Here is a 27,339-nt window from a genome sequence, read left to right on the forward strand (position 1 = left end):
TATATCAACTATCCAGACCCTATCCGGTCCACGGACACCTTTACTCTTGATCTGCTTGCTATAATTCAACACTTCATAGACTTGAGTTGCTTGTTATAAATTGCACCAAGTTGGTAATTTATAACCTAGCTTGTAAGTTGCGCTCAATCTAAAACATGCTATTGAGAATGAGATATGATTCAATCATCTGAGATATGAAGTATTGGCAACTTTTATAGGTGTGCTTGTTTGGATAGTTGGAAGCAAGTTTTGTTGTCGCCTCAGGCTTTATTATTTAGGAAGTTGTGTCAAATTTTTCTTGATGATTGCTTCCTTAAGTCAGCAATTACATGTATAAACTGTGATAAGATTTGGATGAATTTCAGAATTAACTAGTTTCAAGAAAGAATAGAGAGTGAAGATATGAAGCTTGAGGTGGTAGTATAGTGGTCATCTGCATTTTCATGTATTTGAGAATCTCTATTATAAGTTTATAACAATCATAAAACAAGGAGTAATTGCTTAAGATATTATTCTAGAGTCCACCGTTGGTGTAAAATTGATAAGTGCAGCAATTGACTAACTTGTGGTGGCTGACTGTTTAGGGCAACATTTCTTCTTTTTGATGGTAGATCCTTTTCAACTAACTAGTTGCGGTGCATTTCTCTAGGTCTGTCGAAGAACTGGTGATCCAACGAAGTTTAAGTTCTGCAAAAGGTGTGATGCCGCTTACCACTGCTATTGCCAACAGCCTCCACACAAGGTGTGTTTAGGTGCTGTTGCTCTCTCAACAATATTTCTCGTATCGTATTTGTATGAAGTTTGTGGAATAATTTGCAGAATGTCAGTCATGGGCCTTATCTATGCCCAAAGCACACAAGATGTCATAGCTGTGGTTCTACTGTTCCTGGAAGCGGTCTCAGCACAAGGTATTGGTGTCATGTTTAATAATATCTTTCCTCCTGCAAATGTATGTTGTTGCATTAATTTACCTATATATGCCTGCAAAATCTTAATTTCCGTGTAAGCCCTTCAACTGCTTCCTTTATTATGATATTCTTTGCACTTCGAGACTTATTCTTCTTAAAAGAACCTTTTTGAATGCAAAACCAACTTTTGCCTATGAATTGTCATAGATGAAAATTCAGGTTTTACAAGAGAATGCCTGTAAATAGATGATTATGCAGTGACATATATAAGAGACTCTACAAATGCTATAAATATTGTGCATTTGCCATGATAATATAAGTGATTCTACAACTTCTCTTGAATTTGATAAACGCCTTTGATAATATTGCAGGTGGTTTTTAAGTTATACATGCTGTGATGCTTGTGGGAGACTATTTGTCAAAGGAAAATATTGTCCTGTTTGCTTGAAGGTATCTGTTATTCTGACTTCGAAGATTCAAATAGAATGTTTAATGAATAACATCTAACTAGAATAGGTCCAACTATTGAGGGTAGTTGTGAATATTCTCACCTTTGTTTTGTTGTACGAGTGAATATGCCAGGCCTTTATGTTAAGTTAGGTTTGATGTTCAAGTAGTTTATGCATCGGTTTGATGTCAAACTAGTTTATGTGTAGGTTTGACAAATGTATGATTGTATCATCATCCTGCGTTTATCACCAGTGAATTGAGAGCCTTGAAATGGAGAGGCTGATGCAATCCAAAAAGCACTTTAAATTGCTTGAAAATAAAATAAAAGATAGAGGAGAGAGTTAGCAAGTTTGGCCAATCCAGGTCTAGAGAGAGAAGGGGAGAAGAAGAATGCCGGCCAATCCTGACCAAAGAGAAAGAGAAGATAATTAGGAAAACCCTAATTTCTAGGAATTTCATTCAGTCATAACTGCACTAGCTACAATGGAGCTTATTTATAGTAGATCTAAGTTTAAACAAATCACTTAAGGCAAGAAATTGTATCGAAGCTTGCAACGACCATTATTTGAACTATATAACAAATCAAAACAATCTAAAGAAATCCCTTAAATGAAGAGATTTTCTCTGATGCTGGATGGTTTAGGGATCTCGAGAATTACTTAAAATTCGGATTGAACGATTCTTAGAAATCAAACTAAAAGAAATAAATGGCAAATTTGGAATTCGTAGGTTTAAATAAGAGACCGATTAGGAAAGATCACATCATAGGGTTTCCGCAAGATCGGATCCATCGCACGCACGCGGACGAGTTAGTTTTAATTCCTTTCGATCGTCGGATCTTAGCCGCTTCGCTAGAATTTCTAAAATAGTGGAAAAGAAATTAAGGTTAGGGTTTTCGAAATGATAGGGCAATGATAATAGAAATTAGGGTTAGGAATAGTCACAAAGAAAGAGAAATCAATCGATTTGACGACGGTTTGCTTCCACGAAGTAGACTTGATCGCAATCTCGATTGGATGGTTGTCACGGCCATGGCGGATCGTTCGGATTGTTGTTGTTTTTTTTTCTTTTTTCTTTTGATCAAGTCTGCCCCGGTTCCACCCGTACGGATGGAAGGGGGGAAGGATGAGGTGTACGGATGAGAGGGGAAATCCCACATACGGTTTGTGGAGGGATGCCGCGGGTGGGTCCTGCATGGATAAGTTGATCTCAATGGCCCTCTTTAATTGGAATCGATCAAACGGCTAAAACAAAATAAAAATAGAAGAGGGAAGAGAAGGAAAAGGAAAAAAGATAATTCATGGGACTTGCTCCCGAGGCGGACTCACTTCGGTCGACGCTTTCGCGAAGGCAAAGAAAATTCACGGGGAATTCAAATAAGCCAATTTTCATTCATCGAAAGCATAACATTACAATAGAGACTCGATCCTTATTTATAGAGAGTATAGATTAAAGCGACTAGGAATACAACTAGGAGTCCTAAAAGGAAATTAAATAAATTCTCATAGTAGTATTCAAAATACAATTCTAAGAAAGGAATAGACTTCTAATCTAAAGCTTCCAAATAAACTAAAAAATCCTAATCCAACAAAACCTCAAAAAATCCTAATCCCATAAAACTTCAAAAAATCCTAATACAATAAAACTTCCATGATTAACCCACCGAACCTTAATCAGACTTAGATTCAATTTATGATCTGAATCAGACTAAGGTTCAAGTTAGGCTTATAGTAACGGTCCATCGTCCAACCAAATATTTCGAATACGGTTTCAACGACAAGTATAAGTTCGAAAAGGACCTGATTCTCCATCACTCTCTTTTTCTTAGCTAGCCACTGTTTGAAATTCAAAAACTAAACCCACGAAATACAGGATTTACAATTTCCTTAAATAACAAAAGAAAACATATTATACTTTATATTTTTAATTTATGGTTTCCATTAATCGCTTCCACTATGATCATCACATCCTAGAGATGTATACAGTTGCTGGGTTCATCAAGATGCCACACCTTCGCGAATTGATGGTAAACTCCAACATTTGAATTGTGTAGGAACTGTTGCTGTCACACCACTAGGTTCTTTTGAAAATCCCTTTTAGGAAAGCCAATGGAAAATACATGTATTTTTTTTTTTTATTAACACCTTCGAAGGCACCTTAGAATGCACACAGACCCGCCACATGGACAAAGTATCCTTTGTACAAATGGACAAAGTCTTCCTTGTGCATGCACAGGGTAACACCTAAATACAATGCCAACCACACAAACAACCACACAACGCAAAAAACAACAACTACAATATGCTAGGTAACAACTACTCAACAAAGATATATAGTGGATGAAATACAACTAAACATCTAATAGGAAGATATCGACAAAATGCCAAAAATCCACATCTATCCACAATTATTAATGATCACTTAATGAATTTAAGGAAACTAAACTACAGTTTCGGAATCACGAGTAGGAATATAGATCAACATCTATAATCAAAGCTCATGACACATCTATCTATACCGTCCTCACGCACCGTCCCAACCCTCATCCCCTGTGCTACCTGAAAAGAGAGGGAGAGAAACCAATCTGAGGTTTCCCAGTGGGTACCGCAAGTTGACGAAGACAAGCTGTACTTACCGGCAAACGGGAGAAATAGATTCAACTATAATGAACAGGTAAATAGGTACAATAGCAATGATAATTGAAATAGAATAACGACTTGCAATAGATCATGAATAGCTACTACTGTAAGGTAAAGTAGAAACCAAGATACAACTATAATCAATAGGTATACTGGTATAGTAGCAATACTAATTGGGAAGGAACTACAACTACCAATCAGTGCATATATAATCGCAACTGTAATAAACATCAAAGTATAAAAATGCGTCAAATGAACATATAGTACAAATAGCCCAATCAAGTGCCATATTGGTATAAGGACCTGATGCAAAGCCAGGTCCTGCTCGCCTGCCTGGCATATAACCTTAACAGGGACCATGTAGGGCTCACGGGTCGAAAGTACGACCACTTCTCCAGAAAAGAACATATTCTTGTAGTGGATCAGACCGCTGGCGTACGTGAAATGCTCACAAGCTGCGGCAATCGATACAATATGCTCAATGGCCAATATCGGCAAATAGCCAAAAGAATAATCCACAGTAATGTCCGATTAATCAAGTATACTATTTGCGAAGAATGTCAACGTATCACTGACCTATCAGGTCTATATAACCCAATCATTATATACGAGATGTCACCAATCATAAAGTCATCAAGTCATGCTATAACAAGTAATCACAGTAAATGCTACTCTACCACTAGATCAATTATATGATACTATAAGGTGAAAAACTGTTAAGTAGTCAAACAAGAAGCATGTAGTGCGCAAAAGCTCAATAGGTAAACATAGATATACACTACGCCATCAATGGGGAGATGAAAGGAAAGAATTCACCAAGCAGGCACTGCTCAAATTGACTTCAGATCGAAGTACTGACCTGAAATATGATGAAACACCTAGCTCCAACAAGTCGCCTGGATTGTCGATTTCGAGATTTGGAACTCGACCCAATGCGCCAGCCGAGAGGTTTTGATGCTTTGGACACTATGCTCGCTGTCTTGAGTGCCAACGCCAGTCAAACATGGATCTTGGGCCAACCTTATTGTCGGAACGGATATCCACAAGGGCGCGACACTCAAGTTCCAATTACTGCAGCCATAAGTTTCAAATCCGAGGTGAGCATGGATATCGAGAAGGTTAGAGGGTTATCTTGCTTACCTACCCGAGGGTAATTGGTTGTCGGAGGTTATTGGAATAGCGAGCTTGGCCCAGGGTCACCCTCAGCCGCAATAGCAAGGAGTTAGCAGGACTCAAGCATCTCCCAGTGCTGCTAAGGATGGCCGACGCCTGGAAGGGGGAAGTAGTCCGACAAGGGGAGGCCCCCGAGGTAGCGGCAGAACGTGGAAAAGCGGCGCCGCTGTTGCAGCAAGTTGGGCCAAGTCAACAAATTCCGGTTTGATGGCGGCTTAGCAAGTCTAAGGGGAGGTTGGGGTTGATGAGGTGGCACCGTGGGTGGTTGTCGGGGTCCGTGGATGCTGACAGCGATGGCAGCGCGATCGTAGCTAGGGCCATGAGAGAGGGGGAGTCCCAAGAGATTAAGTTGCGAGAGACTTGGAGGTTGAGAGAGAGAGAGAGACGGCTGGGTCGCCGTCTGTCAGGGAGGTTGCCGGCGGCGGGAGAGGATGCGGTGGCGGCTGTGGGGGAGGGGAGAGGGGAGTTACGAGAATAGGGTTAGGGTTTTTGGAAAAACCCAAACATATACCTATATATATAGACACATATATGGCAAAATTGCTGCATTGTCCCTCAAACCACACTATTTTGCGCAGTAGTACCTCTCCAAGCAATTTTTTGTGGTTTGGTCCATGAAATATCACCTTTTTTATACAGAAACCCCTCGCTCCATTTTTCTCTTCTCACATCAGATCTATGCCATTTTGCACAGAAGACTCAGAATTTTGCAAAATTGCATCGGCTCATTCTACTCGCAACCTGCTTTTGTTTCGGTCCCTTCGCTCGCCAAAACTCCATAGTTTTTCATATGAAATGATCATCTCTTCATGAAGTGCCTCATTTTCACAATTTGCAATTTGGTCCTTCAAACTTAGAGATTCGTACAAAAAACTCACAGGTGCGTGTATTTCGCAAGGTGATACCTTCCCCTAAATTTTCACACGATTCGGCACTAAACAGTTGTGCCTTTTGTTGAAAAATTTGCTTTTCCAAATTTGGCCATTTTTTGATTTTCGCTTAACACAACGCTTTAGCTTCGTACAATCCGGAAATGGACTTCACCACGACTTCTAGCACTGTTAGACCATTAAAGGTAATTTCATTTTGTCAGAAATAGTTCCGATTAGGAAAATTACTCCATCCCCTTTGCTCCACCGAATAGAAATTTACGAATTCAGCTAATAGTTGAATTTTAAGATTTCAAATATTAATTTACATAATTCAAATTTACGATTCCCTATAGTTGCCCATTGAATTAGTCACTACAAGAGGGTTGTGTGTTGTTTCTGGAGAATTGATTCATCGTGTTGCACCTCTTGGACAACCATTTTGAATCTTGGCATCAAGATATGGTGATGTAGATTGGAGAGCATATTAGGAAGAGTAAGAAAGACAACATAAAGTTATAGGTGGAAGACCAAAGGTTAAGTTAGAAAAAAAAATAATATACTCTCACGCTTAAGCTCCGATACCAATTGATGCAATCCAAAGTTCAAAAAGTGCTTTAAATTGTTTACAAATAGAATGGAAGATAAAGGAGAGAGTTATGCAGCTCGGTCAATCCATACCTAGAGAGAGAAGGGGAGATGCAGCATACTGGCTAGTCCAAGCTAAAGAGAGGGAGAGAAGACAACGAAAAGCCCTAATTTCCAAACATTTTACATTCATAACTTAACTACATTAACTACAATGGAGCCTATTTATAATAAATCTCAACAGAAACAAATTCCCTAAAGTAAGGAATTCTACCTAACCCTTCAGCAACCATCAATGAAATTTAAAACAAATCTAAACAATCTAAACAAGGCTCCGTTTGGTTCGGGGTTAAGCAAGAACTAGTTATTCTAGGGATGGTATAAGATGAGGTTAAGGTGAGGGTAGAGTAATTTTGTGTTTGGTTGAGAATTGGGTTTCGTCCATGTATAAGCAAAATAGTGTTTGGCCGGAGTAAGTAAAATCAGAAGGGTAGTGGGTTGTTATAGAGATAAAAAGACCAAAATACCCCTCATGTAAATAAGAGCTTTTAATTTTTTCATTTAAATTTAGATGATTGCCCTTTTTTTGGGAGGGTCAAATTAAATTAATTTTAGCGTAATTTGTTACCAAATTAAATTAATTTTAGCGTAATTTGTTACCAATATAATTTTTCACTATTCTTTTGTGACCTTGAAATTACCAAAATTTTACGAAAACCTATTTTAAAATTTTCTTGAGTTCAAATTACAAATACATTACCCAATATTTTGTAAAAATCATTAGCCACATATGAAAACAATTTTAAATTACAAATACTTTACCCAATTTTTTTACAAAATGATTAGCTACATATGAAAACAATTTTGAGGTAATTGTAGTTCTGGCAAGATGAATAAGGCTGACATGAAAATGCAAAGAATCAAGTAGCAATTAGTTTGAAAATAATAGTACGATACAAAATACAAATTTCTTTCACTGCAAAATTAAATTAATTCAACGCTCATACAAGACCGAAAAAATATTACAAATTTGTAGGCAAAATAACTAAGTACACCAATATTTATGTACATCAAAAGTATCTTCAAATCAATGAACAGTTACAAAGATAACAATACATTGAATCAAACAAACTTACATATACAGCCAAAACAGTTTGAAAAAAAACAACTATATAGAAGATTTAGATAACATTTACATCTACCAACATGATCTTCCAATATTATGCTCATAAAATTACGCAAACAAGAAAACCACATCACATCTTCGAACATTACATGTTCCAAAATTACAAAGAAACAAGCAAGCATTACAAACCACATGCATCTCACACATGATCATCTTAGTTTAGTCCAAATCCAATACAAGCACTGCACTTAGTTCTACCAAATAGCAATACAATTCAAGTTTATAACAAACTGTCACGCCCCGGATTTCTCGTTTCCCCGGGCACGCTAACAGACCCGCCGTATACATAGGAATTTTTTCTAAATACGAAGCGATAGCTGTACCTGTATCTGTAATCATACAACACTACAACCAGTAGTATAGAGCTGCTAACAAGAAAACATATATAATAACAAAGGTTTACTATACATACATAGGATCCTGGTATACAAAATCACTCGCTCCAGTGAGATACAAACATCAGTATGTATAAGAACCAATAAAAACTACAACCACCTGTAGCTGGTGTGTCTCTAGCTCAGTAGCAAAACGGGAAGGGATCTAACTCACGACTCCCTTTCCACGATCGGTCTTCGTAGCAGCAGCAGCCGAAGAAGAGGGTTCTGCAAAAGATCCACAACTGGGTGTGAGAACTACTGCAAAAAGTAGTTCTCAGTGGGTACCGCTACCGACCTCAACGACTCACCCACTAAGTCTACAGAATGTATGCTCAATGATAGTAAAGGAATTGGAAACAATCTACAGCTATATGCCACTATACTATCATGATCCAACACTAACTATCTATAGAATAATACGATTTCTGACCCAATCTCACTAGGGACTGTGAATACACCCGTCCCGCCTGTCGAAGTTACACAGCTACCTCCACCCTAGGCCGTCCGTGGAGAGCAAGTCCAACCAGGACACAATGACACCAACGCAAACGCACAAAGCCCGACTCCGGAGTGGCACTCGTGGGCGCTACCCAACCGAGTATGCAAGCGTATCTCTGTCGAGCTCAATCAGGCTCTCACAGGCTATATTCAAAGTAAACAGGGTCTAACAAACCAACTCACGTGCCCTCGGTACAATCTGATGCAAATACAGTAATCTGGGTCCACCGTCAATCTCAACGGTATCCAATAGTCCGGAGCAGCCTAGACACTGCTGTAAAAATAAGCTCGGCATCTCAGCACGAGCGTAAATACATTCTACACTATCTTGGGTATCCACCGCCAACAAATTGCGGCGATACAAACAAACTACAGCTCCTAAGCTATCCGCGTATCAAATGCGCACTAACAGCGTGGATACGAATCGCAACAGCTTCAGAAGCTATTCGAATATCAAATGCGCACTAACAAGGTGGATACGAAACGCAACAGCTTCAGAAGCGATCTGAGTATCAAATGCGCACTAATAGCGTGGATATGAACCGCAACAGCTTAAGGAGTTATCTGATAGTTTTTAGACATGACAATGTAGAATCTATAGTTGAAGATTACTCGAGCTCGGCATCCCAGCACGAGCGTAAATGTATTATACACTAATATGGGTATCCATCGCCCATAAACTGCGGTGATACAAACAAATTACGGCTCCTAGAACTAAATCTGGTAGTTTTAACATATGACGGTGTAAAATTGCTAGTTTTCTCCTAAGTCAATTCCAAGTTCAACATGTATATTTAAACTAACATTTTAAGCTCCAAATTCAGATTTCAATTAGCATGCAAATTCATTAATTTGAGCTAATTAACATGATATACAATGACCAACATACATGCCGACAACAACTAAACTTAGGAGGAAATCTGAAAATTTCGGTAAGCATCATTAACCCACCTTAAACGCGACTCCAACAAAGGCAAGAAGTCACTGGAGAAGATCCTGGAAAAGACCTGCCTCAAAAAAGGCTAAGTCAAGTTGCTGTCAAGATCTGGACCCTCCTGCGCCAACTTCTGGGCGCCCAGAACAAGGGTCCAGAACAGCAAGCTGGCAGCTACAATCTACACGAGTTCAGCATGGGATTAAATCCAGTTCTGAAGTCCAAATGCAGTGAAACTTCACCCATCACCTCTAGATGCTCAAGAATAATCTCCCAGGTTCGTCACCAAATTCAAGCTAAAAAAGATCACCAAAAAGCCTTCACACCAATTCGGACCCGTTTCTGGATGCTCAAAACCTGCATCCAGAACTTCAGCACCTAAGTAATTTTGCAGCTCAACTAAAATCTGAGGATTCTAGCTTATAAACTAGTGGAGTCGGGTCACAAACCTCCCAAATGAAGTGTAGAATCAATCCAAATCCAACCTTAAGCTTTACATAAAAATCTGGACTAAAAAAAAAATCCAAGATTTTGCATCAAAGCCTTAAAAACAGCATATAAGCTCAAATATCCAAAACTGAGTTAAAACTCACCTTTTAAATCTCAAACTCAGGTGGGAAAAGCTTCAAAACCAGTAGAGGATGATGGAAAGCCAATTTCCACATAAAAAATCCAGCTCCCAAGACATTCGAATCCAAAAACACCAAGAAAACCTCAATTTCAGCTCAAGAACACCAAAATCCCAAGAAACAGCAATTTGATCATAGTAACCTCAATTACTTGCTGTTTAAATGGGTTCCACACACTCTCCCACGAGTCCACAATCCTCCAAATCAAGTTTCACAGGATTTGGATGCTCCTACGCCACACACGAGCCAAATCTGTAAAGGTTGCTGCTGGAATCCTGCTGAATTTCCAAGTCCTCAATGCCAAAAGTGAAAATTTAAAGGTTTGGAGGGCTAGAATGCAAAATTGCAGGCTCCCTGTGAAGAAGAGGTGAAAAGGGTTCACTGAGATCGTCCACAGTTTTTTATAGAGATAGGGGTTAGGTGCATTGAGTCTCAAGAATAACCTTTACTAACCTGCACTGCTGCAGAAAAATCAAGATCTGGGTGCCCTAAATCCAGTTCTGGGTGCCCAGAACTTCCAGCCTACACAAACAGTACCTCGGTTCCTCCGTCCGACGGTCTGCTACACCGCTATCCGGTTTCGGCGGATCTCACCTACCACACCCACGTGTCAACACAATCAATATTCACAATGTGAATTTTCGGACCCACTTCTGGGAGCCCGAAACCAGGATCCGAATGGGCTTCCAGTTCTGCTCAGACCAGCACTCAAGTTCTGGGCGACTCAAACCCAGTTCTAGGCGCCTGAAACAGGCAAAAGTCCAGTTTTGCTTATTTGAGTGCGCCGAGTCCATTTCTGCATTTATTTCGTGCAGAAATGACTCCGACTCAGTCCGACACTCTCCAGAGGTGTCGACCAGTCACTAATACTGTAGCCAATCCTATCCAAAACTCCGGAACACTACACAAACTATGTTCTACTACACAATTGGTTTGTAATAATAGCACAGAGATCCTCGCCACGTTGGGACTCATCATTTCCTCCTAAAAAATTGGATTCTTCATCTTCATCTTCTGCGTCCTATTGATGTGGCTCATTGGAAAATAGGCTATCATTGGCCTGGTGATGGCGAATAAAGTTATGTATTATACAACATGCCATAGCAATCAAGCATTGCACTTTATATGGAAACGGTGTTGCTACATTGAGAATTTTGAAACGCTTCTTCAAAATGCTAAATGTCTTCTCGACCGCATTTCTTAATTGAGCATGCCGCTGGTTATATAGATCTTGTGGATTTCGATGAACGCGGCCTCGTGTGTTAGCATCAAATTGACTAATATGGTAACGCTCTTCTCTATAGGGCGCAAGAAATCTATCTGTATTTGCGTATTCCGAGTATACTAAGTAATATTTGCCTGCGATTAAGATAATTACTAGTTGTTAAGTATCTCAGTATTATCAGTAAAGCTATAATCATATATTATAAGAGGAAAAAACTTAGCATGGCTACTTTCGGGAACAACGAAACCTCCATTTTCGCACGCTCATCGAAGTACTCTCATATTGGCGCAAACAAATATAAAATTATGATCAAATGACACGACAACCATCATATTTTGTGATGTAAACCCTTTCTGACAGTAAAATTGTACTTGATTGCTCCTTCGGACCACCACTGGAATATGCGTTCCGTCGATCGCACCAATAACATTCAACAATTGATAAGAAAACATGAAATACATTAGTAGTAATAAATCATTTATAATCCAATGTATTATATATATAAGCGTACATGCTTACCTTGAAAGGATGAAAATTTGGAATATCTCAAATCCTTGGATGTACGACAACATTACTTGACGGCAACATTATGTACTCATCTTTCAGCCTCACAATGCCACGTACAACGTTGTTAAAATGTCTACTAATTGTTTCTCCTGAATGTTGGAATGTTTCCGCAAGAATCCGATTTGCCATGCCATGGCCTACGCCAAATAGAAATATGGTTAACTGTTCGTCAGCTTTCTTGTGCTACTTATTAACCCCTTCCCAACTAACTCATCGCGGAGTGCAATAACTGTAGTAGCACTCATACGAAAGTGATGGTAGCATCGTTCATGATGACCATGCAAAATATCACACAACATCTGATGTCCAGGAAAGGGTCGAGTTCGACATCTTTGTCTGGGGACTGTATTTGCAAATGTCTGATTTTCTTGCTCAAGTGTTATTAAATGCTCCCAAGATTCATCATCTTCATCTAATATTGCCATAACGTTGGCTATGATTGCGGACGAAAATACTGATTGATATACTGAGTTGTCTATTACTGTCTTTCAGAATCCAACTGTCATCAAGGACAAATACTTGAGTGCACATCAATACATTGCCAAAAATACTTGAGTACACACAAACAGATAGCTGTAGTAATACTTAATCTATAGGGGACAAACATAGATCATCAGTTTGACAAACAATATAAATGCAGTCATACATGTAATGACAACTACAGGGAAAACATAACTCAAAGTAATACACGTCGACCAGGAATACTACATTGGTTTATTACATATCACACCAACATTTATAGTCCGAAGTAAGAAACATCAACCAGCATTACAACATTGTTCGAAACATCAAGCATGTATGCAAAGATAATACTAGTGAAAACATAATCGCAAGCAACAAACAACATAAACCCTAAACACAAGTAATACAGCTCAGGAACTGACAAACGTTGACTACCATTACGTCGTTGGTCTACAGCACTGGAAAGATCTGATATTCTGCTTATACAACAAATTTTGTTGTGTAAGTTGATGCTTAACCCACATTAATGCTAACTTGTCATTCATAGTCATGAAAAGTTGGCGATTCTTATTTTCCTTCAAATCATCACTGGTTGCCAAGATTTGTTCATTACTTAACCCTGGCATCCCGTAAACTCTTTGCATGCATGCCTTAATCGATAGGATATTAAGGCGAGTGCTCATCTCGGTGTGACATAGTTGCCGCACAAGTTAAAGTTTTTGCTTTCCGAGTTCGACTATCTAGGCCATCGCCGAACCCCTGAGATCACTTTTCTTCTTCCGTCCACAAGACGTAGATGCATGCTTGCGTTGAGTATTGGTGGGTTGTGGAGATCGAGCTCCTTTGCCAGCAGAGCTATTGCCTGAACCACTAGCAGTATTTACGCCGGTTATGCGCATCCCGGGAGGGCTCGGAGAGCGTAAGGTATTAGTGCCTCCATCATTCGCATTTATGACGCATCTTGATGACCCTGCTTCAAATGGACTGGGTGAGAGATTACATGTTGACATTCTAATGCCAGCAACAATGTTGTCCTCACCAAGGGATGATGCGGATGAGCTTTCAATCGTACTAGGAGTCGCCAAACCAGTGGTAAATCCATATCTTCCTATAGTAGTGGTCTTTTCAGTAAGGAACTCAATGCTCTGATAGGCGGGAAATGGTTTATCCCTACACCAGGCGTATGTCGGATTCTCCTGAACAAAGGATATTAACAATTTAATACTATCATAAGAATTAGGCGCCTAAACAAATTAACGCAAAGTATTTAAACTTTATCGCTATTACAGCATCCCAGATACTTGGGTCACCTGGTGTGGGAATGTTGCGTTCATAATCTCATCCCCATCTGCTCTTATTGGCAAGACAATGGTAAAGCATGATAGTTTTTTTTAAAACTTTCAGTCGATTTTTCATTTGCTCTTTAGTGAGGTTAAGATTGTTCATACTGTTGAAATCAGTTACCATCCTAGCCCACGCTACGGGAGTGAACGTCCCATTTACATAATTACCAAACTTATGTTCATCTTTCATTAGTCCTAACAAATTTGCATCCAAAGTGTTGCTCCAATTTGGGCTTCTTGTCCTTGTTTCGTTTCGAATACCGACTCTAGCATCATTATGTTGTATTTCATTAGGTGAGTTCTCCGGCAACCCCCCTTGCTTCTGAAAGGACTTAGAAAATTTCTTGAAGGGACGTATTTGTAGTTAAATAATTAACGAGTGCATGAAGGGTGCATGAGATTGAGTTAAATACACAATAGCATTTACATGCAATTGCAATGGCCAGGTAAAGTCAATGCGAAATAGAGCTAATGCAATAGCATGGCCTAAACAATAAGTTTACATGGAATTTACATGCAATAGTATTTACATGGCATTTACATGCAATAGCATGGCCTACACAATAACATGGCATTTACATGCAATAGCAATGCGAAATGAGGTCATTTACATGCAATAGCAATGCAAAATGAGGTAATGCAAAAAATTTTTCTACTAACAAGTATAGTGCAGAAAGGCTAAATAGAAGCATGCACGAAATAGATATTTCATTAAATAGCGGTCTCCTATGTGGAAATCAATGTTTTACCACATATGGCTTAGGTGGTTCGTTCCCACAAATGGCTCAAGTGGTTTCCAACTAACATGGGGTTGCACAGATTTAGCAATCTATGCCATCCATCTAATGGAAATTGGAAACCGTCATCATTGTCGAACCATGATTTTTCAACCATTATTTCTTTCCCTCAGTTTTGTACATATCTTGATCATGACATCTGAGAGCAACACATTAGTAGGCAATTTCATAGAAAATTTTACACTTGCCACCTTGCAATTAAAGTGCCTAACATAACACGAAATCAATCATAAATATGATACTAATATTCAACATGAAACCAAATAGTCTCAAGTATGATCAGTAAGACCAATATTCATCAGCTTCATTATCGCCACCAGCATGCAAAGATATTCTTTTGTTTCAGCAGCATTGGATAAATAGAGAAGGTAGGTAAAATGTAGCCACGGATATCAAACCTGATTATAGCAAAAAGACCAAGCTCAGAGGTGGCCACAGCCAAGCACGGAGATCCTCGCCACTTGGTGACGGTGGAGGTAGCACGCAGCGGACGAGTGGCCGGACTGTGACAAAATATCAAGAAGCACAGGGCAACCTCGTGCAACCTTGGCCAACGAGGGCAACTAAACAGCAAAAGGACCGAGATGAACTGCGACAAAATATCAAGAAGCACAGGGCAACCTCGGGCAACCTCGGCCAACAAAGCACAGGGCAATTAACCAGCAAAAGGACCGAGATGAATGCCGACGAGTGGCCGCACGAAGCCTCCCCAGCGATCACGGAGAAGCCACGAAGAAAAACAGGCGAGACCAAGAGAAACCCCCAAAATAGGGTTCGGCCGAAGCAAGGAGCGGGAACAAACTGTGGGGGTGAAGGCTCTTACCACAGTCGGCTAGATCTGAGTCGAAGACCAAAAAGAGTGGCAGCACGAAGTCTCCCCGACTGCGATGGAAATGGAGGAAAAACCCTAAATCGAGACCAAAAGGAAACCCCCAAATCATAGGAGAAAACTTCGCAGGTGAAGGCTGGCACAGATCTACCCAGATCTGCTAGATCCGGATACTGTGGGTTTAGCTGAAGCGAGGGCCAAGGAGGACGAAGAAAATTGTCCGGTGAAGCCCTTACGACCAGCGGCGACGAGGAGGGTGGTTGAGGTTTTCGGGGGAAGAAGAAGAGATGCAGAGGTAGTGAACAGTAGCTACGCAGGGTTTTTTGGATGGGCTAAGTCCTATTTCGGGCAAGAGGAGGGATAACCCCTTATCCCCTTCCCTTATCCTCACCCTTTAATCCCAAACACAAATTTTAGGGGGGGGGTTTGTTAACCCCACCCCTATCGGGTTATCCTGGGATAACCCGATAGGATAACCCGATAGGGGTGGGGTTAATAAACCCCACCCCTAAAATTTGTGTTTGGGATTAAAGGGTGAGGATAAGGGAAGGGGATAAGGGGTTATCCCTCCTCTTGACCCTGAACCAAACAGAGTGTTAAAGGGCGAGATTATCTCTCTTAGCTAACAATTATTCAAAATTCAAAAACTAATCCCTCAACGTATGGAATTTTTCAATTTCGTAAAGTAACAAAATAAAATATATTTTGTTTTTTTTTAATTTATGGAGCACATTAGAGACATATTAGGGAAGTTCTACTTGTTTAAGCAAGCAGACTTATTATGTCTAATAATTGAATATTACCGGGAGATTCACAAATTATAATAGTACTATACTACCATACAACAAGCTCAGTCAAGAAAGGTAGAAGGATCAAATGCATAATTTTTGAGGCCAATATGCTTGTTGCAACTTAGACATACAGGTAACAACCTTTTGACTTAACTCTAAAGTCTAAACTTTCATTGTGAAGACACATAGAACTTTACAATTTCTCTTATGCGTTCTTTCTGATTTAGTCATTTAACTGATTTAGTTTCCTCGTCATCTTGTAAATACTAGGTTGGTCACCATCTTTAATGGACGTATCTAAACTTTGTGATTTCGATTTATCTTATTTGCAGGTCTATAGAGATTCTGAGATGACACCCATGGTCTGCTGTGACACTTGCCAACAATGGGTGCATTGCATGTGTGATGGCATCAGGTCTACATGAATTTAATTATTTATTGGGTTGAAATTAGCTTTTTTGTTTGGTTTTCTTCTCTGTGTTTCTTTAGGAGCAAATATATAACCATGTGAAATTCTTGATAATTTCAACAAATTAGCATTTTTTTTCTTATAGTCACTGTTAAATTATGTGTAACAACTGTTTGTCTCTAAAAGTTTTAAGCCATCAGAGAACAATATTTTATATTTTATCTTTAACACTTTTACTCACGTGTAGGCTCGAGATTTTTTGATAAGCTTAAAACATGGACATAAATGAGACTAGGGGCCTTCTGGGATTCGAACTTAAGGCCTCTTGCTGTGATACCATATTTAATTGGGACCTTTTGCTCTGGTACTATGTGAAACAATCGTTTTCCTCTAAAAGTTTTAAGCTATCAGAGAGCTGTGTTTTATCCTATATCTTCAACAGTCACTAGTAGAACTTACAGTGAATGTATAATTTATGTGAAATTCCAAATGATATTTTACTTTATCTTTTAATAAATTTTTTTTGAGATGTCTGCGTGCTTGTACGTCTCTATACAAACACAGATCTCTCAACGCCCCCTTCCTCCAACCCCCAAAATACATGTATCAAGTTAGCTGCACTTCTAAATTAACTCTACAGATCACATTGTTTTGAATGTTAAAATTGTCCCGATTAGCTAGACTAAGGCCAACTTCTAAATTAACTCTACAGATCACATTGTTTTGAATGTTAAAATTGTCCCGATTAGCTAGACTAAGGCCAAGGCACCAAGACCAAAATTCTGAGCCTGTGTTCTTTTTTCGGTCGAGTTGTTGATTTATTAAAAATTTTATCCAGTCTATAATACTTGACTAGATTCCAAATGGCTTTGAACATTATATTATTGTGATAGGAAGAGGTCTATCCTTTCATTACTGCAAGATTACAATAATTGGTTGTGTTATGCATTTTGGTTCAGGTTGGCTGCTATACTTTTCAAAATATTGTTTAGGTTGGTTGAGGGCCCATGAGAATTGAACAATTTATTTACCAAGCAACCCACGTTAAGTTAGACTGATTTCTTTGACAAACAAGTTACATGACAGTCTTGATATTTTCACGTCTCTTTTGTTACCATACTCATCGGATGTTTTGAGTTTTAATTATGCACTATAGCTGTTCTCTACAATATCCTTTTTCTAAAAAACTTCATTATCTTTGTCTTCCTATGGCATGCCTTGCAGCGATGACAATTACCGGCATCCGATATATTTATGTCTCTTTTGTTACTATGCTTATCGAATATGTCAAGCTCTAATTCTGCATTCATTGTGGCTGTTCTCTACAATATCCTTTTCCACTAAACTTTGTTATCTTCATCTTCCAATGACATGCCTTGCAGTGATGAAAAATATCGACAGTTCGAAGCAGATAGACATTTGAAATACAAATGTCCAGTATGTCGGGGTGACTGTTACAAGGTGTTGTCTTTTGTTCTAAATTTGTGGCCAATTATTTGTGGCCTATTTCTGATATTACTAAATGAACTACTGTGGCCAGGTTAAGGACATTGACGATGCTGTTCAGGAACTTTGGAGGAGGAGAGACAGAGCTGACCGTGCCTTAATTGGTAGCTTGAGGGCTGCAGCTGGATTGCCCATGCAGGAAGAAATATTTTCCATTTGCCCCTACTCAGATGATGAAGAAAGTGGCCCACTTATTGTGAAGAATGAGAAAGAAAAGTCGCTTAAGTTTTCTGTCAAAGGTTTTATTGATAATCTATCTAAGAAATGCAAAGAGGATCGTTCACCTCTCTCCAAGAAATCAAGTAAGAACATTATAAAGAAGGTTTCTGAGGTTCAATCTGTCAATAAAGTTAAAGAAACATATCAAAGTATAGAAAAACTGGATGTGGTGAGGTCATTAGACAGAGGCTTTGGAGATCAAAACTTCAATGATGCGCCGTTCAGAAGTCACAGACAGGAGCCTCTTTCATCTTCTATGGGTGATGATGGAGGGAAATCCATTGGTGATCAACCACAAAGTATTAATAATCATGGGTTCAAGGAAGTTATAGATAAGAAGTCCGCAAAGGTGCTAAAGGGTAGCAAAGTAAGTGCTGGTAAAAATTCAAGCAAGTGTGAGACAACGAAAGGAACAAAGTTAGTCATACATATAGGTACCAAAAGCAAAAATGCATCAAGCTCCCCAAAATCTGAGAATTCAAGCTGTCACAGAGACTTGGAATTTACTTCTTTTGATGGTATGTATGTTATCATGTAGAGGCATTTTTCATAGACCTTTTTCCTTCTAATTTCTGTATATAGTTGGTAAATGTTCTGTTGGATTAGAAGTACCTGCACCTAATAGTCTTATATGAGTCTGTAGATTAAGCAATTAGTGATGACTTATAATGATGGAAGGGAACAGCGATATGAACTTTTTTATGCTAAATATTGTACTAACAGATGTTGGAAGGTAGAAGCAATGCCATACAAGCCCTAGGCGGATTGTGCCAAGTAATGGTTCAAGAAAGTAATGAAAAATTATCTTTTATTTTATACTTGATCATTTTGTACTATTTCCTTTGGATTGCAAGAATTATATAAGATCTTTCTAGCTTCTTGTACTTTGAAAAATTATAGCAGAGTCTCATGGAATTGCACATCTAACCATGCAAATACTTCTTAAAGCCTGAATTATCGCATATCTAGATGTCCCATGAAACTTTGAGCTTTTCTGGTGGAACCTATTAAATTTAAAATGGACCTGACTGCCCATCTATTTACAAAACCAAGCAATACTGAAACTGAACCAGTCTCCATACCTGTAATGGTTTTGATTGGAAACTATCTGTCCTAATCAGGTTTTGGATTTTAATAGTGAAAACTAAGATTTTGTGAGTTGCAGGTACACTATACCTTTTGAGTTATCAATGTAATATTTTGCATACTGTAACAATCTTGCCCTTGGAGTAGCATTTAAGATGATCTATTTGTAATTCTAGAAGTTTAAATTTGCTTGTTCAATTAGGTTTTCCTCGTGGAAAAGCCTTTTGATGGAGCATCTGAATAAATAATCCGCACAATTTACTCCTGTGAGCTTGTTTGGCCTGGCTTGTGCCAATCTGGGAATCAATGTCCACCTAGTTTCAAGGTGTTCTGTAGGGTTCACTAAATATATTGTAGCGTCCAGTGTTCTTTGGGATTCACAAAGTCTATTGCAGTGTCCATTGTGATTTCGCTCTGCTATTAATAAGCAAGCACGCCTGCTGCTTCTCTTCTACGCTCTGTGGTGGGTTAGATGTTGTGTCTGCTTATTTTCTTTCCATCTAGGCTGAGCAGGCCCAAAATTAGAGTCTTTCAAGCCATTCCCCTTATAATTCAAGTAGTCACTAAATAAACATTTTCTTAATGATGGAATAGCAAGATTCCTTGTTGTTTATGCTATAGGCCCATCAAGATTACTGGAATTTAGATTTGTAATGGATAAGCAGAAGATTAGGTGCCCTGTAAAGTGTAAATCATTGATTTCAGTATTTAGGTATATGATTTGCTGGCTGTGAACAGCACAGTTCTCCATTGAAACTATCAAATCATCCGCACCGAGGGAAGTTAATAATTTTATATGTTTTACAATTATAAATGGAGTTTCATTTTGAGTCAAACACATCTAAATAGATGTCCCAGCACCAGCACAGCTCTGATTATTCTACTTTAAAATTAGGAACATTCATTTCTGTATCATTTGGTAGATACAGATTAAGATCTTTAAACTAGTGGTTTGTATATTATTAAATAAATCCTCATTTCTGATGACGTACATCTCTAGTCCACTTTTTTTTAATTCTTCTATTTATTTTTCTTATTCTGTGTCCCCCTTCTCTTTGTCCAATCTCTAGTTGGAATACAATTTCGCCGGCAATTTTCTGTTGAATATAGGAGTAAGCTACATAATGCGCTTGATTTCAGCCTACCATCCTTGATATCAACCAACCATCCTTGATATCAACCTCAACATGAAAGAGACTACATAATGATTTTCTGCTCTTGGACATGCCATATGAATTCTCCAACACATCGTACTAATGTTTGTGAGTGCCAGGTCATCTTAACTATCAACAACATTTATCATCTCTAGTGACACAATCTTTGTCTCAAAGGGTTTTGAAATAGCTTATCTTGTTTCAAAATCAAGTCGGTTAGTGAAACCAAAGGAACTTTGATTCTTCTTTTCCTTTTCTGTTTTCTATAGCTGAGGCCTATTTGGCCTTGCTCTGGGGTGTAAATTGTTTTATACAGTGCTATGTGAGAAGTGCTATTATGAGAAGCACCATATTAACTTCCCTGGCTGCAACTTCTGTTTGTAGCATAATCAGAAGCTCCAAAGTGGAGATTCGTTTTTGGGTCTCAAACTCGCATTTCTGCTCCCTGCTACTTTAGAAGCTCTAGAAATTTCTGAATTGCCAACCACGATGTTAGAATTAACTACAACTGAGAGTGGAAGTAGAAACAAAGCCAAAATAAGACAGTATAAAATGCTTTTGCATATCATTTTACTTGGTTTCTATTTTTTCTTTTTTTTTTTTTTCTCGAAATGCGGTAAAAGAATTGTGTACAATATGCTGTTTTCAAAGACCATCTCCTTATCTTGGTTGTAACCACTGAATGATGAAGAGAGACAATCAAAAATGAAAGGTTGTATTTAATGCTTATCTTTCAATGGTTACAACTTGTGGTTGCAGTCGTTATAATACTTTATGGAAATGCCTATCTTCTGAAGTAGTCTTATTTTCCTCCTCCAAATAGTTATTCTTTGGTACATTTCTCCCTTATTATTAGTGCTGTGGTCCCCATGTTTTCTAGTATAGGAGAAATATGACAATTTGACAAAATCGGACAAACTTGAAATTCCACTAAACTAAGTAGTTCGATATATGCAGATAAAGAAGATGTTACAAAAAAGACTAGCAAAATATTAGAGAACCAGGAGAAAATTGCAGATGTTGCTAGGTCTAAACATCCTACCTCGTTTAGAAGTCATCTAACAAGAGAGACTAGCACAAGAGCAGACTCTACCATGCAAAACAGGGGTGAAACCACATTAAGAAGTGGTGAAGGTTTGCCTATAAATCAATCGATGGGTACAGCAAGCACTGTAAAGAGGGAAATCAATGAAGCTGCTGATTCTTCATCAGGTTTCAAACCATCCAAGGATACCAGGCCATTGTTGAAGCTGAAGTTCAAGAATCCATATATTGAACAGCAAAGTTCTTGGGCTTCAGGAGTAGTTGAAGAGAAGAATCCTATTAAGGGGCCAAGATCAAAAAGAAAGAGGCCATTTATAGAAAAAGTTAGCACACCGGTGGATGAGAACTATGAACAACTGAATTCAGATGAATCCATGAATGAGGACATTGATGCTCTGTGGATATTGAAGAAGCTTGGCAAAGATGCTATAGGAAAGAGAATTGAAGTCCACAAAGTCTCAGGCAACTCTTGGTGAGTTTTCGTCTCATTTATTGTTTTTTTTAACCATGATTTGTAACTTGGAAAGCATGTTATCTTTGTTGCAATTTCCGGTTACTAGGCTACTTATCTAGCCTTTCTTGAAAGCTGAATCCTATTTTGCTACATGTTTATATGTAATGTTTTTCTTTTGACATCTATCACCAAGAGCTGACATGTGTTTGCCACTTGTAGGTTTGTAGCCATCTGCATCACTCTTCATTTAGTCCTTCCATCTAAACCACCTCCTTTGATCATTTACCCTGCAAATATGTGGGATTGTGTAAATACTCCTGCAAAGTTAGTATTTGCAAGCATTTCCTTAAAAACCTTGTTTATATGCCAGGTTTTTGTAGAGACTAGAGATACCCACAAGGGCATGCACATAAATAAGGTTTTCAAGGGAACACATGCAAAAATCAAATTACCTAGAGTATTTATGTGATTTTGCACCTTTTCGGGGGTATGTATGTAGAAAACCATAATAATTATGCTTAAGCTAATTGTTTCGGTAGTAAATTATTAATATTTTTGCATTTCAGAACTTTTGCTGTAGAAATCCTTTGCAGAAAATTGTAGCAAGAAAACTAGATGAGCATGCATTTTCATCTGTTTAACTATATATTTGTTAGCAATTGGGAGTGAAATAGATTGAGCATAGTTTCTTGTCAGAATACTCTCATTTGCATCCATGTTTTACATGTGGATATAAATCCAGTTATGGATATTAAATGGATGCTGAATTTTGTAACCATATTCGATCAAAATTAATAGGATTGAAACCGGATTTAGATGGAATATGGATTCAAGCTATACGCACGCACACACACACAAACAGAGAGAGAGAAAGCGAGAGAGAGAGAGAGAGACTTGGGCTAGAATATTATCGGTAGCAAATGGGGTCCATTGCTAACGATTTGTTTTCAATGATAGAGCTTCCAAATTGACGATTGACACTGTTGACATGATCTAGACCATTTGAAGTGTTTAGAAACCAAATTTCGTACTTTTCCGATATTGCTCTATTGTACATCAAGTGAATGCAAAATGAACGGCTGGAAATAAATATCCTTCAAAAATCATGATATAAAATTTGTATTCAAGATCCAATGTGTAGATCTTGTTTTATATAGTTTGAAGGATTAAAGTGTTGTGGCACGGAGGCGTGCCAATAGGTAGCTGGCACGGTAAGGACGGGCATGGTTCCGTGCCGACACATGGCGAGCGTACGTGGCCTCCTAATGGCACGCATCGGCACGGACCAATTTTAAAATTTTTTTTGTTCCAATAGGGTCTTATGATGTTATTTTAGAAGTTTAGAGTAATAATTATCTCATATTAGATTTACCAATTTGCTAATCAAAATTAAATAATGAGCTTTAATTTTACAGCTGTATTTGATAAAATTACTTGATATATTCTTGGCTAATTCTATGTTAAATTATTTAAATATAGCTAGATTAGTTAAAATTTAGAGTAGATTAGCTTATATGATTAGATCAGGTATTTCTAAATTAGATTTTATGCATAGTAGATTAGAGTAATTTGGATAATCTAGAAAGAACAAAATCAAAGCCAACCAGTAAATAAAAAATATTTATTTTTAAAATAATTTAATCTAATCTAGCCAATTCTAGATTATATTACCTTAGGTTAGGTAATTCTAGATTAGATTAAATTATTATATGAGATATCGGATTAGGTTAATATAAGTACAAATTTAGTAATTCTATATCAGATTAAGTTAGACATTATATTAGATTAGAGTAAGTAATCTAGATTAGGTAAGTTTAGGAAATATAAAATCACCTAAATCATATCTAATTTTAAATCATAATATTTATATTTAAACTGGTTTAATGTAATCTAGGCTTCTGAATTAGATTAAACTAGATTAGGCTACATGATTCTAGATTAGAAAAGATTAGTTTAGATTAGATATTGGATCTGATGCTTTAAATGTACAGTACATTAGATTAGATTCTAAGTCCATAATTATATTCTATTACCTAGANTTTGTTATTATTTTTTCCTGTTTTTTGTAGTACGTGAGTTTCTCTCTCTTTTGTTTTTTTGGTTCTTTTTGCTTCTGTATAAACTTCCCCTTATCATTAGATTAGATTCTAAGTCCATAATTAGATTCTATTACCTAGATTAGATAAGTTATTTTAAATTTGATCAGATTTTAGATTAGCTTAATATATTAAAATAGATTTTATCTGTAAATCAAATGATAAGGGGAAGTTTATACAGAAGCAAAAAGAACCAAAAAAACAAAAGAGAGAGAAACTCACGTACTACAAAAAACAGGAAAAAATAATAACAAATATTAAGATGTAGTGGGCACGCGCGGTACGTATCGTGGCACCTGCGTGCCCAATTGAAAGTATCGCGGGGTACCGCGATATGTATTGCGGTATTCTACTCCCTGCGGTAAAGAGGTTGTACAGTGCCCCTTATTTAGGGGCACGGTACGATACTGCACGGACCGATACTTTAATCCTTGGTATGAAGAATTTTCTAAAAAAAATTCAATTGATTTCTATTCTTTTATGTCGTTAAACGAGCAAATGAACCCATATCGATCGTTAAAATTATAAATTTTGCAACCCTTTGATCATTAGGTCAATAGTGTTGAAATTACATGAAATTTGATTTCTAAACACTTTAAATAGTCTAGATCATGTTCTATGGTGTCAATCATCGATTTGAAAGCTCTATCATCGAAAACAAATAGGTAGCAACGGAGCTCGTTTGCTACCAATAGCATTTTGGCTCATCTCTCTCTCTCTCTCTCTATATATAGGACCTCCCCGCAGTAGAGTTCCGGAAGAAATCGAAGAATTTCTTGGGAATCCTACAAGATCAATTCGTTCTTTTTTCTCTGACCAAGAATGTGAGAAGCAAATGAATAATCATCTGCTTCCGGAAGAAATCGAAGAATATATATATATACAGAGTCCGGCTAGTATACTCTTATGTACTCGCCTTCATTCTCAAAGTCGTAATAATAGAGCTTCCAAATCGATGATCCATATTATTAAACATGATTTAGAGCATTTTAAACTTAAAAAAAATCAAATTTCACAATTTTTCGACATTATTTACCTTACGATCAAAAGATCTCAAAATTAATTTTTTTAACGGCTGCTATGGGATGCTTGCTAGTGTAACAGTAAAAAAATCGGAATCGGTTAAATTTTTGATAAAAAATTTCATTCACTATCTAGATAAAGATCAATAACTTCGATATTAAAGTGAAGAATCAAGTCCTCTATTTTTTGGAGGTCGTTTGATTTTGATTTTTCCTTTTATACCTACTTGACTGACTTTATTATAATTTTGAAAACTTATAAATTTGTTTTCTAGAAGTTGCAAATGCTCTAGATCATGTTTGATGGTATGGATCGTCGATTTGGAGGCTCTATCATAATAAATGACTTATGAGTATGAAGGCCTTCATAGTCATAAAAGTATAGTAACCCGACTATATGTATATATATAGAGAGAGATAGAGAGAGTCTAGCTTGTGTGCCTTTTGAAGCACGATGGCTTTCGTGCTATCAAGTTGTTTTCGATGCTGGGACTTTCAAATCGATGATCGGTTCCGTTAGACTTGAGCTAAAATATTGGAAGTATCCAGAAAATAAATTTTGTGATTTTTTCGATATCATTTATCTAGTGATCGAAAGGGCTCAGAATCAAGGGTTGAAAATAAAATCTCATAAGAAATGATATGACACTAAAATTTTAGATCAAATATATTGATCTTGTTTTTATAAGTATAAAAATTTTCTATCAAAATTTTACGTTCTTTGGATATTTCTACACAGTTAACGTTGCAAATAGCTCACTACAACTATTGAAATTGTTGATTTTGGGCCTCTTTGATCACTAGGTGAATGATATTAAAAAATTACAAAATCTATATTATAGATACTTCAAATTCTCTATATCAAGTTTAACAGAGTTGATCGTCTATTCGGAAGTTTCTGTATAGAAAATGACTTGATAGCACAAAAACCATCGTGCTTCTAAAAGCACACAAGCCTAGCGCGCTCTCTCTCTCTCTCTCTCTCTCTCTCTCTCTATATATATATATATATATATATATATATATATATATATAGATTTGAGCTGAAATGTTATCAATAGCAAACGGGCTTCGTTGCTACCAATTTGTTTTCGATGATGGAGCCTCCAAATCGACGATCGGTACCGTTGGACATGATTTATACCACTTAAAGTATTTTGAAATCAAATTTCAAATCTTTTTGATATCATTCACCTAATGATGGAATGGTTTCAAAATTTGTGATTTTAATGGTCGATATTAGGCGTTTTCCTATTTAACGGCGTAAAGATATCTAAATCACTTGAAGTTTGGTTAAAAAATTCTTAACATTATTTAAAACTAGATCTATACTTTTGATCTTGATTACAAGACCTCTATGATCACTTTTTAAAGGATATTTATTTTCAGCCGTTCCTTTGTGTCTACTTGATGGACACGAGAACAATATCGGAAAAGCATGAAATTTAATTTTTCAGATGGTTTAAATGGTCTAGATCATGTTCAACGATGCTGATCGTTGATTTGGAAGCTTTATCATCAAAAACAAATCGAACGTAACGGAGCCCATTGCTACTGATAGCATCCAGCTCAACTCTATATATACATATATACATATGTACATATATACGAGTCCGGCTGCTATACTATCGGTAGCACGGAGGCCTCCGTGCTACCAAGTTGTTTTCAATAATGCGGCTTCCAAATCGACGATCGACTCTGTTAGACTTGATCTACACTATTAAAAGTATTTAGAAACTAAATTTCATAATTTTTCGATATCAGTTACCTATCAAACAAATAGTCTAAAATTGAACGGCTAAAAATAAAAATCTCATAAAAAATGATGATAAAACATTTAAATTCAAGATCAGATATACTGATCTTACTCTAAATAGTGAAAAGAATTTTCTATAAAATTTTCATCGGATTTGGATTGTTTTACACTGTTAAACTCACAAACACACCACATCGTCGATCAAGTCTAACGAAGCCAATCAAGTCTAAAGTTGTTTCCAATTACTTTCAATAGTGCAGATCAAGTCTAACGGAGCCAATCGTCGATTTGGAAGCCGCATCATCGAAAACAACTTGGTAGCACGGAG

The 27,339-nt window shown here is 37.5% G+C and overlaps 1 protein-coding gene across 1 annotated transcript in view; it reads left to right on the top strand.

Moving 5' to 3' along the window:
- The window catches only part of LOC109715388, a 45,380-nt gene that overhangs the window by 12,296 nt on the left and 5,745 nt on the right, over nt 1-27,339 (top strand). The window contains exons 5-11 of the mRNA XM_020240364.1: nt 650-742; nt 820-908; nt 1,280-1,358; nt 16,598-16,680; nt 18,057-18,135; nt 18,215-18,917; nt 21,597-22,155. Of these exons, the coding sequence (XP_020095953.1) occupies nt 650-742; nt 820-908; nt 1,280-1,358; nt 16,598-16,680; nt 18,057-18,135; nt 18,215-18,917; nt 21,597-22,155 (1,685 nt within the window). The remainder of the gene's footprint in view (nt 1-649; nt 743-819; nt 909-1,279; nt 1,359-16,597; nt 16,681-18,056; nt 18,136-18,214; nt 18,918-21,596; nt 22,156-27,339) is intronic.

The sequence above is a fragment of the Ananas comosus genome, linkage group 9 (assembly GCF_001540865.1).
Source record: "Ananas comosus cultivar F153 linkage group 9, ASM154086v1, whole genome shotgun sequence".
Classification (NCBI taxonomy): Eukaryota; Viridiplantae; Streptophyta; class Magnoliopsida; order Poales; family Bromeliaceae; genus Ananas; species Ananas comosus.